We start from the raw sequence: 15,543 nt of genomic DNA, 5'->3' as shown, positions 1-15,543 counted from the left end.
TCCATCCGACTGATATCATACCTGACTACGGCCGAATGTTTTCTGGCTTCTAGATCTCGTGACAGAGGTCCGCTGGCTGCCGATACGAAGTACGCCGGTCGCATCGCTATACGTGTTTACGAGCGCTGAACGAGTACCTGACGCCCCACCTTCACAGCCGACCGTCAGGTCCAGTTCTCTCGCAAATGCAACTACACCGCCAGGCGCTTTTTTATACAGTTTCTTCCCTTCTCGCTTCTCTTCCAGAAACATTTTCACTCAGTCTTTGCTTCACACCCAAGGATGTTGTCGTACGGAACGGCAGGACTGCACCCGCTCCCTTCACGCACACGGGTCCTCGGAGACGCACACCACAACGCGTTTGCATACCCCAGGAGGATACATGAATTCGTGCGCACTCTCCTCTGAGCTTGAATATTCAGGAGTCACGAAGACTGCGCCATGGCATTGTTGCCTGCATCTCACAACGTTTGCCGCACTGACCCTGCGCCAGAAGTTTCTACCAGCCACCCTGTGTCAAGGTAAGCACAGTTACAAACATCGCACGTGTTTCATATCCATTCAGATCAGTAATCTGGAGTGCAACTCCAATATCGCGCGTCGACGATGATGCTCACCGACCCACTATACCCGTTACAACACGGAGCGTCACCCTCTTCGGACCTCGTTCCGGGCAAGCATTCTACGCGTACTACTCACGCGCAAGCCGTTAGTGCATCACAAACGTCCTTCCAAAATTATTCCGCGAGCGACTCAGTGTAGTATGCGCTCTAGTTGCAATATGTGGGGTGTTCGCATACGTCAAGTAATCTCGAGCAATTTACCTCGTTCGCACCTGTAGATCGCCTGGTGACCCGGATTAGTTGGTACTGGCATCAATCTGTCCTTCTTATACTTACCGTGCCGTTCTCTCTTCAATGCCTATTCACTCGCTACCTTCATTCTGTCTGAACCGCAGATAACGGACAACATAATGGTCAAGTCAATTACCCTCGCGCTATCTCTAGCAACTACCACCCTCGCAGCTCCATACAAAAACAGCTCATCATGGTCCGGCTGGGCCAGCGTAAAACAACTCTTCGTCTTCGGTGATTCTTACACACAAACCGGCTTCGACGTAAACGGGACTCAACCCAGCGCCTCAAACCCATTCGGCAACCCGGCGTACCCCGGCTACACGTCCTCCAACGGACCCAACTGGGTCGGCTTCCTCTCTACAACCTACAATGCCAGCGACCTACTCACCTACAACATGGCCTACGGTGGCGCTACTGTTGACTCCGACCTCGTGACACCGTACGCCCCCACAGTCATCAGCATGAAGAACCAGGTTCGCACCGAGTTCCTGCCCACATACGGCGCACACCCAGATACCGCACCCTGGACGTCATCCTCCTCCCTCTTCGCCTTCTTCATCGGCATCAACGACGTTGGAAACAGCTGGTGGCTCAACAACGCCACGCTCTACGACACCATCTTCTCCGTCTACGCCGACCTCCTCGACGACGTGTATGAGACTGGGGCGCGCAACTTCTTGTTTCTGAGCGTACCGCCTGTCAATCTTGCGCCGTTGACGCTGAACCAAGATGATGGCGGTTATGCGGTGGAGAACGAGGGGAAGGTCATTCTAGATTGGAATAAGAGGCTGGGGGGGATGGTGGATGCGTTCCAGGCGAATCACAGCGGGACGAAGGTGTTTGTACATGACACGTGGGGCTTGTTCAATAAGGTTATTGAGGACCCCGCAAGTTATGAGCAAACGGCCGGATTGAAGAATGTCACGGGGTATTGTGCGGCGTATATGAAGTAAGTCCTCGATAGAGATCAAAGAGAGCATTGCTAACAGGTTGATAGTGGGACGCCGGATTGGTACACCAAGGATGCTTCGTGCGAGTACCCTGTCAACGAGTACTTGTGGCTTAACGAGCTACATCCTACCTTCCCTATCCACAACGCCACAGCGGATTCGATTGCGGAGTTGTTGAGCAAGGAGTAGAGCACGCAGAGAAGGAGAGATGGAGGATAGAGAATTCCTTGAAATGCCATTGTATATAGCTGAACATCACAGCGCCGACAGAAAAGATGTGAAGAAAGATGGTCAATTCAGAAACGCCATGAAACTACTATTACCAACTAGCTAACTGACACAAAGAAAGAAAAGTGTGAACTTTTGTAAAAACACGATCAAAACCAGTTGATCGAAACAAGCAAAAACTCTTCCAACTCCAACTCAATGACTCAAGGAAATGTGTGAGCAACGATCAAAACGCGCTAATCGAAACAGACCGAATCCAATCCCTTAGTAGTCAATGTGAGTCTTGAGCGGAGCAACAACACCATTACCAACCATAGCACCATGCTGTCCCTGACCATGTCCATGGCCAACAGAAACCAGCTCCTCACTGCCAAGGCTCCAGTCAGCAATACCGCGGAAGCCACCCTGCTGGCTCTCCGCCTTGCCAGCACCAAAGGTCTTCGCATCCCACTTCTCGGTGCCCTCAACACCCTTCCACTTGGCCTCTGCGCCGAAAAGACGGAAGAGCTGAGCATTAAGGTGTTCGTACTCGCTGTAGCTCTTGGGCCAGCCGCCGTAGCGCTGGTACGCCAGCTTGAGGAGGTGCAAGTGCTTGAGCGCAGTGGCGGACTTGTCGAGTGTGTTTGAGTCGACGGCCGCGGGACGGGGGCTGTTAGGTGAGTTCTGGACGTTGACGCCTTCGCGAGCGAGGAGCTCGGCGGTGGTGTCGTCTTCGTCGTCCGAGTCGTTGGAGGCGGAGGTTTGGTCGTTGACGAGGACGCGGAGGATGTCTTCGTGCACGCTGATGGCCTTCTTGAAGTAGTCGGCTGCGAGGCTGGCCGTCTTCTCGCCCTTGGCGGCTTGCGCCTGGTAGGCGTGGCCGGTGGAGGTGTAGAGCTGGGCGAGGAGCTCGTACGTCTCGATGGTGACGGGGGCGCGGGGACCGTGGGCACGGCGCATGTTGTACGCGATGTCTTCGGCGAGGCGGATGGCCTTGACTTGGTGGTTGGCCAGGTAGCGGGCGCAGATGAGACGGCGACCGAGGTTGAGCAGGACCTCGGAGGGCCATGAGCGCTGGGCGTCGCGGGTTTGCCAGAGAGTGGTGAGGAGCCACTCGAGGGTCTCGTAGTCTTCCTGTTCGCCGAGAAGAGCGGACAGGTGAGATAGCTCGTAGAGCTGGACTTGAGCAAAGTTGATCTTGAGGTTCTTGCAAATCTCGAAGATCTGCTTGACGATGCGGTTGGAAAGGTCCAGCATCTTCTTGCGGAGAGTGGCGTCGGGACACTTCTCACCGTCACGGCCAACGAGCAGGGAGGCGAGCTTGAAGCCCATGCTGATGGCACGAGGACCATTGTAACCGTCATTCTTGCGGGCGAAGAGGAAGCCGAGGTTGGCAATGTCGTAAGCCTCATGGAACTTCTTCGCCTTGGTGAGCTTGGCGACGCTATCATTGCTGGAGAGAATAACAGCGCGGTTGAAGTTCTTGTTGCGTCCGTGGCCGAGATAGTCAAGGATGCCAATGATGAAGATGCGTGGCGACTCCTTGCTGAAGTCCTTCAGGTCCTGGGCGTCGCGCTTGACGAACAGACCAACGGCTTGCTCCTCGACAACGGTGATCATGTCTTGCTGATCGTTGCGGCGCAAGAAGTAGCGAAGAGGAGCGGCAGCGAGCAGAATGTTGGTAAGGCTCTCGTTGTTGTCCAGGGTCGAGTGGAACTGCACCCAGTAGATGTACTCCATGGTCAGATCAGCGTAGATCTCCGAGAAGCCAATGCTGAGATCCCTGCGCAGGTTGTACTGGAGAGATGCCAGGAAGGCAATCGCAGTGCGGCTGCTCTTAGTCAAGTCGAATGACCACTTGGAAGCGTTGCGGGCATCCTTGGCACAGATCTGGCGGTGAAGCTCTTGAACCATGGCGTGAGCAGTGCTGGTCTGCTCGATGGCCTGGAAGGTCGCGGCAATGGACTTGGCCGACTCAATCTGCTTCTGCGAGGAAGTCTCCTTGGACACAATCTCGGAAACAGCCTTGGAGATCTGCTTGACCGCGACGTCCGACTTCTGCTGGCGCGAGTACAAAGACGCAAGCTCCCTCAAGCTAGTGAGCGAGGACTCGTGGCTGTAGCCGTTTTCGCGGGTAGATTGCTGGAACTGCGACTCAGACATGCTCAGAGCACGCTGGACAGTCTCGGCCTTCATGTTGCTAGACAGCGAAGAGTGCATCTGCTTGACGTAGAGGGAAGAAAGCGCTTGGTTGATCTCAGTGGTGCTGGTGGTCGTCGTGACCTGCTTTCCCGACTGTTGGACCGCCTCGTAGAGAGAGATAGCCTCAGACATGTGCGCCTCGCTGCTCTGAGCAACCTGAGCAAGTGCGAGAGTTGCGCTGATAGCGGTGGTCGACTCAGCACCGAAGACAGCAATGGCAGTCTCGCGGTACTCCTTGGTAACCTGGTAGAGCTCAGACCAGTTGGCCTTAGTCTCCTCCAGGCACTGGTAGTATCGCTCGTACAGCGTCTCGACAAACTTGACGTCGGTGAATACCTTGTGCTGCTTGGTCTGACGAACGAATGTGTTCCACAAGACTCCGTAGAAGGTCACTGCCTCAGCATACCTGCGGTCTTCCCAGTAGGTGACAGTGACTACCAGCATGGCGTCTAGTGCGTCCTTGTGGCAAACATCGGAGTCCTTGTTGAGAGCAGTGATGATCTGCAGGTAGTAGTCGAGCCAGTAGCCGTGGTTGCGAGGATGGCTACGGCATCTCTGGGCCAAGATGTACAAGGTCTGGATGGTGAGCTCGTGGGTGTGACCGAGACGTGCGCGGTACACAACCAAGATCTCCTGGTACGTGCTGATAGCCTTGTCGGCGTAGCCGTGCTTGTCGTAGAAGTTGATCAACAGGTTCTTCGATCTCTCGAAGGTGGCTTTGTCGACCTTCTCGGTGACCAAGACCGCGCGGAAGAAGCGGTTGTACACATCATCAACCTTGTCAAGCTGGCGGGTCTGCAAGTAGCACTCGGCGAGGCGTTCGACAAGCTCGATAGACTCTTGAGTGAACACAGTCGCCATTGTGACGTCGTGGATGGAGTTGGCAAGGAATGAGGACCAAGTGCGCTGTAGAGTCGCGTGAATGACGTTGATGGCAGCGGTGTAGTTCTTCTTTGCCATGTGTTGAGTGACGAGCTGCCTGGCTAGCGACATGGTGCTTGCCTCAATAGTCTTGGAGCTTGCGATGGTCGAGAAGAACACATCTTGGTAGACAGATTCCGATACAGTCGTCGTAGTGGTAGTTCCAGTGCTGTTCAGGCTGTGCTGGACGAGCTCCTTCGAAGTTTCAGACAGTTGCTGGCTGACCTCGCGAGACTCACTGCTCTCCTGAGAGCTCATGTTCTTGTGGTAAGAATGGGCGAACTTGAAGATCGAGAGAGCTTGCGAGTGGGCGTTCATGCTTCGCATCTCCTTGCCGACAGTCAAGAGGCGCGAGACGATGCTGTTTGCGAAAGACAACTGGTGCGACTCGTACTGTTGCCAGACTGAAGACAGAATGGCGGTAGACTCGCTGGTACGCTTCTGGTTCTTCAAGAACTGGGCATAAGAGGTGGCGATCTCAATGTTCTTCTCATGCCATTCCACAGATTGGACGGTGCGGCACTTGGAGGAGACTTCCATCCAAAGCTCGACGTACATCCTTTCAGCCTCCGCGAACTTCTTCATAGAGAGAAGCTTCTGGATCTGGATCAACTGAGCATTGATAGTGGAGATGGTGAGGGCTTCAATGGCCTCCTCTTCCTCGTGGTCATAATCCAAAGTGAAGTCGTCGTAGATCTCGATCTCGCGATCGCCGGTATCCTTTCCGAGAGTGACCTTGAGGTGGTCGTTGATGTCATGGGCCTGGTGCGAGTCCCTGCCGTAAAGCTGGATGGTTGCATCCTGGATGAGACGGTAGATCTCGATAGACTTATCCTCTTCGTTGATATGGGCGTAGAGCTGGGCGAGAAGCTTGCGAGTCTCAATGACTAGCTCAGAGGTACTTCCGTACTGGCGCTCATAAGTCGTGATCAGAACCTTGAGGATCTCTTCACGATGGGTCATGATCTCAGTCCTCGTGGTTGTAGTCTGGGTCTCAGTGATCTTCAAGAACTGACTAGCACACTCTAGAGTCAATGGATGCATGTCAGACAAGACCTTTCGGCTGACGAAGGTGCACAGGTAGAGGTACTTGGTCGCTTCCGGGATGTTGGAGATGAGCAGATAGCTCGTCGCGATGGACAGGTACGTCTGGAGAAGACCAGGGTGGTTTTCTGGCAGGGTGCTCTTGCGGAGAACGACCACAAGCTTTTGCAGATCCAAAGCCTCGGGGATGGGGAGTTGAGTGTCCCAGCAGTAAGATTCCAAGATGGGAAACATGGTGCTCTGGGGGAACACCTTCTGAAGCTCGGCAGTAGGCTTGAACTCGCCAGTAGACTTGGGAGCCAATGGAGACTGCTGAAGATGCAGAACCCAGTAGCGCACCGCGTACTCGAGGAAAGGGTGCCTTCTGAACAGCCTGTCGGGTGTGGTAGGATCGAACGTGTCGAAGGTAGGTTCGGTGTTGTGGTCCTTCAAAGTGTGCTTGGTGTAAGCAAGAACCCTAAGAAGCATGTCGGTCTCACTGTCCTTCAAAGGAATAGGGATCTTTCCGTTGGCGGAGAAGTCGTGAAGGGTGGAGTGGATGACGGGATGCTTGAAACGAACGATGCGTTGGTGCAGAGTAAACAGCGGCTCAAGAGTCCTGAAGATCTCGTTCGTGTTGACGCCCTTGTCGGATACAGTGCTGCGCTGCACGTCGACCGAAAACAAGGTGTTGATCTCATCGATTGTGAGAGGTCGCTCAGCAGCCAAGACCCATGACAACAAAGTCTTTGCCTCGTTGGTGGGGTTGAGAGCGGTAAAGAGCTTGAGAGTGAGGTCCTGAACGGACGGCTTCGACGACTCAAAGCTCTCCAGAGTCTTGATCAACGCATCCGGTGACTTCTGGGTGTTCAGCAACTCGCAAGTCAAAGTGACATGGAGGAAAGATCCGTTAGACATGGTGATGATGCGGTCCAATAGTTGCTCTTGGTCGAAAGGACGCTGACCATGGAAGTGGTGGTTGTGGATCAGAGCACGCAGGGCAACGGCGTGAAGGTCGTCTCGAACGTCCTCCTTGACGATCTGATGCTGAACTCCCTTGGCCGAAGTTGGCATCTTCATGGAAGATGACAATGTGATGAGTCTGACTCCGTGACCTTGTTGAGTCACCTTAGCCAGCCTCTCAAGGAGATCAGCTGGGCTGAAACCACCCATAGCTTGGACAGAGGCGCTGTTGGAGGCTGCGATCTCATCAAGACCATCAACAACCATGACCAACTCGTTGCTACCGGATACGGGCTGCTGGAGAGCCTCGCCCAGTGCCTGCCACATGGTCTCTTCGTAGGCCTTGATATCGTCGGTGCCTCTGCATCGGTTGTAGGCATTGAAAAGGGCGTGGTACACACCCATGTTACCAATGCGAAGGTTAAGCAGTTGGTACAAGAGCGACTTTACCACTGCCAAGGATGTAGCAGCAGTCGGGATGTCAGGCGACAGCGAACAGAAAAGTGTGTCGTACTGCTTCTTGTTTATAGGTCGCTGCAGTCGCTCGACGATCGATCCCGCCAATGTCGTCTTTCCGGCGCCCGACTGACCGGTAACAAGGAAGACCTTGTTCTCGCTCTGGAAGAACCTGGTCATGTGCTTGTTGAACCAGAGGCAAGTAAACTCGGCTTGGTTGTCTACATATGTCTCGTGGTCTCTGGTGATGGCGGCAATGACACGGTCTTGCGAAGCCAACCAGCGGCTCAAGTGCTGAACATCGATGGCCTCACCCTCTTCAAACTCACCGCCTTCGATCTGGGACTGCCAGATCAACTCGACGACGGTGTTCTGGCGAGTACGGAAAGCATCAATGGTCTCACCGAAGAGCTCAAAGATGTCAAGCGTTGTCCGGCCAGGAGTCATGCCCTTGACGGTCTTGTAGAACTTGATGGCCACATCTACTACGAGAGTGATGAGGTCTGTGTACAACAAGCAGATCTGCTCGCGGATCTCTGAGCTACCTGATGTCAAGAGCTCTGAGCGGTGCAGAACCGACTGGAACGACATGGCGAACTTGTAGAAGACGGAGAAGGCCTTGTCAAGAGCCTCGGAGTTGTGGTGGCTCAACTCGAGAAGGAGTTGTGCATGTCCATATCCGATGGTAGCTGCCGAGCTGCTGTCCTGAGCAAATGGCTTGACAGCTTGCTCGAATTTGTGAAGCTGCTCAGCGAAGTACAGAGCGCGGATCAAAACTTTGTCCCAGCGACTGCCCTTGTGAGGGAGAGTGGTCAGGCGTTCGGATCTGATCCATTCCAGGAAGGCAACGTAAGAGACGTTGCCGATGCTCTGGAACACACCGGCGCCCAGCTCGGCCATGCTCTTCTTCCGGAGAGAGGCTGCCGAGTCCTGGACCATGGATGTTTGGTACTGGTTGCCGTTTCCTCGCTTCAAGTTGTTGAACGACGACTTCATCATGCTGAAGTTTCCGCTGGTTGCGCGAGAAGAGGTGAATGATGGCAGACGACCCTTTGTGCGGAAGAGGGCTTGAGGTGACTGTGGTGGAGAGAAAACCGCAGATGAGCCGTTCGCGCCGTTCGTCTGTTGCCTAGACGAGGTGGGTCTGGGGGATTGCATGATGGGCGATGAAGGTTGTGGAGATTTGATGGTAACCACGGACTCAGATGAGATGTTGGAGCTCACTGAGAAACGGATGGGGGATGGTGAAGGAGGACTGTCTGGTTGCGGAGACAAGTCAAAAATTAGCTCCGTGTTACGGCGAGCTGGTGTGGGTGTTGTAGGAGCAATCCGAGATGATGCAGGCGAGACCGAAGGTATTGACTCTGTGAGTGGTAAGGTGTTTCTTATCACTGGACTGGGTCGTACAGTAGGTTCTGGTGATGGTTGGGGATTAATTCCAGGTACTGCCGAAGTGGAGTAGCTGATTTGTGCCGGAGAGGGTCGACCTTTGGTGACTGGTAATGACGGCGGCGAAGATGAATACTTCGTGGACGGAGGAGACGAGGTTACGTCGGTCTCGATAGATGCGATGGAGGCTGAGCGTCTATTAAGATCTTGAGAATCTACGGATGCCTGGGAGGAGCGCTTCTTTTTATGTCTCTCTAGGAAGCTGGATCAGTATGAGGATATGTTGAGGATGAGAGGCCGACTCACTGAAAATCTGTAACATGAGTTGAGAGGAACATGAAAGATATGCCTCCAATGATGCTCAGGTCGTCCCTATATATCCCAATGGCTTCAAAAGCTACGATCGGATGCGGCAGAGCTCACAGACCACGAGCGGGGCACATGTACTTTGATAGTATGGATCAACAGCTTGTCGTCATAGTCTGAGCTTGCGAGTATTCCCCATGAGTATCAACATCTCTACGCGCATGAGCTAGTCCCTCGAACCAGGATGAGCTCTGTGGATGGCTCGAGACAGCCCTAGAGTCGATAATGCAGGTCGGCGATCATGCATCCTAGCCGAGCTTGACACGTCTGGTACGTCGTTTTTTGCATGAGTGAGTGCATTGACGCGCACGCATGGTGCATGAGCTCCACCGTATAGATTACGTGGGGAGGCTGCGCTTGCTCCGTAGTCGAATGAACCAAGCCAATGCAACTAAGGACCCAGCCGGAGTGGGGAAGCTTGAGCTATGGCGATTTGACCTGGACAAATGCCGCAGCGACTCAACACAATCGCTGCAAGGAGCGGGGCTCAGTCAATCTATGTGAAGGTTATCCAAGACCGGTCAACAGGAGTACCGTTTTGGGAGCTTCGTCATCAGCCTGGTATAGCTGAGAGGCTGCACATCGATGCCATGGCGTCCAGTAAAGTCATCTGGAGTCCTCGTAGTCGAGATTCTCCGTCCCTCAGAACCTGCTTCGATCTGCAGTCTTTCAGAGCCCATGCTAGACTGTCGGAGAAGAAGATTCCAATAGAGTGGTAACCGTACCGCATCCACGACATGCATTCTGCAGGAGTGAGATGTCACATGTCTCGCGTTTCATTTTCCATGATTGTTTTTGCATCACCACGCCTTGCCCGTCTCCACTCCCGTCAAACACGTTCTCTTTCCGTAGTTGACGAGGCGGCAAGCACAGGCACCGCCGTTGGGGTGCAATGTCGTTCTCAACAGCGCGGGCAAGCCACGATAGCCTGCAAGCGAGCAGCCTGTTAGCTGCTCCATGAATGGTCGGCGACCACGTCTGCCGTGGCTCTAGATGGAAGTACGGGATACCTCGCTAGTGTTGATCGAGTTTAGGAAGTAGGCGGGGTTGACCGAAGTCCTGTAGTGTGGATCTCATGGCCCGCGGCGAGAGCTGAACTGTCGCAATTAGGCCAGGTGGATCTGCGGGTGGAGGAACGGTCCTCCCGCTCTTAGGCCAAGCGGCCCACTCACATCGCTGCTCGCCGACATCTGCAAGCCTCAAGATTGATCTGCTCCTAGCATCATCGATGGGCGGCCCGCTAAGGCAGAGTGCAGAGCTGATGGGAGCAGGGCAGACCCACCACTCACGTCGATCGATTGCGCTGCCGGAAATCGGTGCAGGATGTGTCCGGGATCTGAGTAGAGCCATTCCTCAGCCTCGGAGAGAGGTCGTCGATGCGTCTTTGGCTTTCGGCATTTTCCTTTTAGCCTTCCCCGTCGATTTACGCTTCCACGGCAGGGCTCGCTTATCGAACCGCGACAGCATCGTTGGAATCGCTTCTCGACGACGCTGAAGACACCGGCCAGAGATTCTGATAGATGGAAGAAAGATTGGGAGAGATGGGAGAGAGCTGATTTCGCTGCTCAGATTGGCATCGGGCTCCGTATCGACGTGTCCTTCGGAATGTGTGCTTTTTGCTTGTATCCACGCTACGTCATGCGCCAGCCCGCGCCCTAGCCGCAGATCCTGGCCTCCACTCACCTCCACTTCCAAGGCTGTCTGCATCTCCAACTCTAGTTACTTTAGACGATGGCGCGTCCCACCAGCGTCCTTTTTGGCATTTCCTCACCAGCCGTATTCCTTATTGGGAGCCACGAAATTAAGATTCGGCTCGAACGCCGGGTCATCGGGCTTCCCGGCAACAGCTTCCCCCAGCACGGTACGGATACCGTGCACGGCTAATCGTCGTCGTGTTTTGAAAGCCGGAACATTTTCCCAGCGAATTCTTTTGGTTGATTCGTCCGTGGGATCTGCAGTTTTATGTGTCCTGTAAGGCAATTGGGTTCGGAGAGCTCAGACAGCGTGTAGAGTACCCGTTGACGCCAGCATAGCAGTACATGCTTTTAGCAGTAGGCGTGTCGAAAAATCTCAACAACCACGCAATCTCAATGAAAGAGCGTCTCCACAAGCAGTGATGGGCAGCTGGCGTCATTACCGGTCGTTCTTCAATCACCAACAGGAGAAGATTCCATGTAAAGTGGAGGCAGTGAGCATTATCATCCAGCATGGCGCTACACTAAGCGACACTGCAGCTACCCAGATATCGGCGATGTCTTGGACTCGATACTAGCTCGCCAATATGATACATCTGGAGACTGCGACCGACAGGACCCTCGTCCGAAACGGTACGAAGGCGCAGCCATACCCCCAATCGGACGGAAGTTAGAAGAAGCATCCAAGCGTGGGAGGCTGTGGTAACGTAGCATTGCAAAGGTTACCGTGCTGATCTGCACCACCCTCACAAGTGTCAAGTGTGCTCACGACGGCAAACACGCTACTTTTCGGCTACCGTGAACGGTCGAGCGACAAAAGTCTCCGGTGAGGCTTCGCCGGATCACAATACTCACGATAGTCTATTGTAACCCCCACCGGGTAATCATCAACAGCACTACGTCTGTATGACGGCATAATTGCTCCGCGAGTCGTTCGCGAGAAAGGCAATACATGGAGTGTTTGAAGCAGACATGCATGCCACGCGAACGTGACGAGCACAGTCAGTGCGAGGCGCTGGGAGCCGTGATTGACATTTTGACATGCCGGATTCCCGTGGCGCCACGGAACGCTCAGCTGAACGTCGCCTCGCTTGTAGTGATCTACTTCAAGTGGATCATTAGTCTGACTCGAAATGATCGAAGACACAATGCAGCAAATCGCTCCACTTTGATCCTGCATCGCAATTTCAGTGTGAGAAGGATGAAAGCCAATCAGATCGGCTGCGCATGATAAGTACGGCGAAACCGATACAGTGGGGGTTGCGCAGTGTGGTTAGCAGAGTGTTCCTTGGAGAACTGATCGGCAGTCTGTTTCCGGTGGTTGCGAGTCAAGCAGATGTCTGGTGATATCACAGGTCAGAATACGCGCTCTTCATATTTGACATCACACATGAGGGAGAATCACCATAGACTTATCGCAATTATTCCTAACTCCAAAATACGACTTCGATGGCCAGTCTAGAACAGGAACAGGCCCCGGTCTAAGTCAAAGACGCATCCCCTTCCTCGATAAGGGAAGAATTTTACGCCCTCAGTGGCAGGCGCAGAGTTTCTCTGACGTCCAAACGCATTAAGGCTTCTTCGATCTCGCCGAGATGTCACATCACAATGAGTCTGCGTCTAGCACGATTACGAGACAGTTCCAATAATATACCATCTTTTCGACTGCGATCATGATGTTTAAGTGATCTCTGGCTTCCATGACTGAACGTCTTGACACTGGAAACCACCGTCGCATTCCCCAAGATTACGAAAGCCAGCCGTGGAAAGGCACCATTAATCGTTCTTGTCTCTTAATGCCCGTGTTGGAGAGAGAGACCAAGCATCTAGATCGAACTCCGACTCTATGAAGATTACACAACCACAAAGAAATACATGAGTAACGCATGACTACCAGCCACTGCCAAATGTTGCTGTATATCCTCTCAGAAGCATCTGTGGTTCCATAGTAATACACGGGAACCGACATGCATATCCTAACGCAGTCACCCGGTTCCACCGTTCCACGACATGATGCAGGGTGATGTCGGTACTAGTCTTAGTACTCAAAACGCCATGCACAGCTCCAGAACGGGGACTATACTTCACCTGCATAATATGAGCACGATTCTCTCCTACCTGACAGGATTAGCGGTAGGGTTGTATGCTCCTCGCATGCATGGCGTACCTAGTCTGCATACTCAAACGTTGAGATCAGTTCGCGCTGGGATAGACGCAGCAGTAGTGGTAGTGCCTAGGCACCTTTGGTCTCCAACTACTTCGTGATTGCATGCTGAAATACGTCATCTCCAGTTCTCACATGCTCCTTGCGCATCGCATAGTCGGTCGGCGGCCCTTCCTTGATACCCATATGGCATATACGCTTGCGTGTGGTCGTAAAAGCTAGAAACACTATCACACGTCGGTTGAAAGTCGTACCACTAGTATAACCGTGTCTCTTCCGGTTACTTTATAATAATCTGAGTAGCTTGCCTGCTTTGGTTATGTACTACTACTGGTGTGCGAAGGGAAAGTAAAATAAGACCTCATCCTCGTACTGCGGCAAACATCTAAGCAGCACGTATCAAGATATTAGAATTATAAGAACATAAGATACCTAGTCTACTGCGTATACTAACGTAGACCGTGATATGCGTGTGAATTTCAGTATTCTGCCTAGAAATTGCATGTCCGAGTAATTGACTAGAAGTGGCTTCAGTGTTAGCCAAAGGAGCCCTCTATTCTTCATTCTTCGCGATTTAGTCAAAGGTATAGTAATCTCAACACCCATCTACGCAAGATACATGCCTATTCCTCGAACCGGTGTCTTCATTTCATCCACTCCAGCTTCAACCTCGCCTTCGGAAACCTAGGCATACCGAGCTCTCCGTCTCACCTCAGCCCGAACCCATAATCACGGAGACTTTCCATCTCCGCTCGGCACCGTAATCGAGGAAACCTTCCACTTCCGCCCGCCACCAGAAACCTTCGTTGTTCACAAAAGCCGAGCGGCGATGCCTACAGTTACCCCGCCCCGCCCATCATGCCCCGCACGCGCATCTACTTATCGGTCGCCGACCAACCACGCGTTGTCCATTAACGTGCTAAACGCCGGATGGGTGACTATCGGAAGCGTTCCGATAACGCAGGTGATTACTCGGATTACTTTGGCGGATAGGGAGCTTACGTCTGTAGTTCCGAGGTAGTGACCGAGGTCGTGGTTGCCTTCGTAGGAGGGGTGGCGGTTCCCAAGGCTGGTCCGTCGCGACTTCTGTTTATTGCCGCACGTTGGAACGGAGGGCTCTTTCTACTGCTGTTTCGATACTCGTGCTACTTCCTCTTCGTTTGAAGCTCTTCTCTGCCTAGAACCTCACAATCCTACTCGATTAGCCCTTAGAATACAATTATGTCTCCTCCGTCAGCAATCGAGCCTCAACCAGGCGACGAGACCAGAGCGAACACGGTGGCACCGAACGAGCCTGGTCTGAACCAGAAGGATGGAAAGATCGAGATGTTGAAGTTTCCCAAGCCACCAAAGTTTGACGACCCGTACAAGGAGCGGGCGTACCTGAAGGGCCGACTGGCAGCTGCTTTCCGCATCTTTGGAAAGTACGGGTTTGATGAGGGTGTAGCTGGCCATATCACACTGAGAGTAAGTCGTGTAGCACATGTTGTGCGCAGTATACTGATTGCTTAGGATCCTGTGGACCCTACGACCTTCTGGGTCAATCCGTTTGGTGTCGCCTTCAGCCTCATCAAATCCTCGGACCTCATTCTCGTCAATGCAAAGGGCGAGGTCATCGATGGTGGCGAGTGCCGACTGCTGAACACGGCAGCTTATATGATCCATCACGCTGTCCATTCTGCCCGCCCCGATGTTGTCGCCGCAGCACACTCGCATTCGATTTACGGTCGCACATTCTGCGCACTTGGTCGCAAACTCGACACCATAACACAAGACTCATGTGCGTTCCACAACGACCACGTCATTTACGAGTCGTTCAACGGTGTGGTACTGGCCGAGGAAGAGGGCAAGAACATTGCAAAGTGTCTAGGCGACAAGAAGGCTGCGTTGCTTCAGAACCACGGCCTGCTGACTGTAGGCAAGAGCGTGGAGGAGGCAGTGTTCTGGTTCATTAGCATGGAGAAGTGCTGTCAATCACAGCTGATGGCGGATGCAGCGGCGGTTGGGCGGGGTGGCGAGACGGTGAAGATTACAGAAGAGGACGCGGTTTACACACACAAGACGATTGGAAGCTCGCTGGCTGGGTGGTTCAGTGCGAAACCGCTGTTCGACGTTATACACAAGGAGACGCAGGGAGATTATTTGGAGTAGGCGTGTTAGTCGAATCAAGATCACATGCAAATTGATGGCGTGCTCCAGGGCTATCAGGGCTCTTCCCGGCCCCACCGGCGTCTTAAGTCCGCCGCCGGACCAAGATGACATATGCGAAGGCGAGACAAAGTTTTTGTTGTTTTGACCTACGCGTTCTCTTGTAGCCAACACGTGCGCGAAAGTAGAGAAAGAAGTCGACA

At 53.3% G+C, this 15,543-nt stretch overlaps 3 protein-coding genes across 3 annotated transcripts; 2 read left to right on the top strand and 1 right to left on the bottom strand.

Annotated features, from left to right (window-relative positions):
• Window positions 1-973: 973 nt before the first annotated feature.
• On the top strand, window positions 974-1,996 carry J4E78_006712 (uncharacterized protein; the record flags this gene model as incomplete). The annotated part of the gene is made up of 2 exons (XM_049367322.1): window positions 974-1,806; window positions 1,855-1,996. 2 exons carry the CDS (start codon window positions 974-976, stop codon window positions 1,994-1,996), a joined length of 975 nt encoding a protein of 324 aa, XP_049221069.1.
• Window positions 1,997-2,299: 303 nt separating this feature from the next.
• J4E78_006711 (uncharacterized protein) lies at window positions 2,300-8,737 on the bottom strand (the record flags this gene model as incomplete). Its single annotated transcript, XM_049367321.1, has 1 exon — window positions 2,300-8,737. One exon carries the CDS (start codon window positions 8,735-8,737, stop codon window positions 2,300-2,302), a length of 6,438 nt encoding a protein of 2,145 aa, XP_049221068.1.
• A 5,676-nt stretch (window positions 8,738-14,413) lies between these two features.
• Window positions 14,414-15,343, top strand: J4E78_006710 (uncharacterized protein; the record flags this gene model as incomplete). The annotated part of the gene is made up of 2 exons (XM_049367320.1): window positions 14,414-14,659; window positions 14,705-15,343. The coding sequence occupies 2 exons, from the start codon at window positions 14,414-14,416 to the stop codon at window positions 15,341-15,343; spliced, it is 885 nt and encodes a 294-aa protein (XP_049221067.1).
• Between the last annotated feature and the right edge of the window lie 200 nt (window positions 15,344-15,543).

Source organism: Alternaria triticimaculans (assembly GCF_023758025.1).
Source record: "Alternaria triticimaculans strain BMP 0046 chromosome Unknown scaffold_9, whole genome shotgun sequence".
NCBI lineage: Eukaryota > Fungi > Ascomycota > Dothideomycetes > Pleosporales > Pleosporaceae > Alternaria > Alternaria triticimaculans.
Note: the sequence above shows the minus strand (reverse complement) of the source record. Positions and strands in the feature narration are given on the sequence as shown.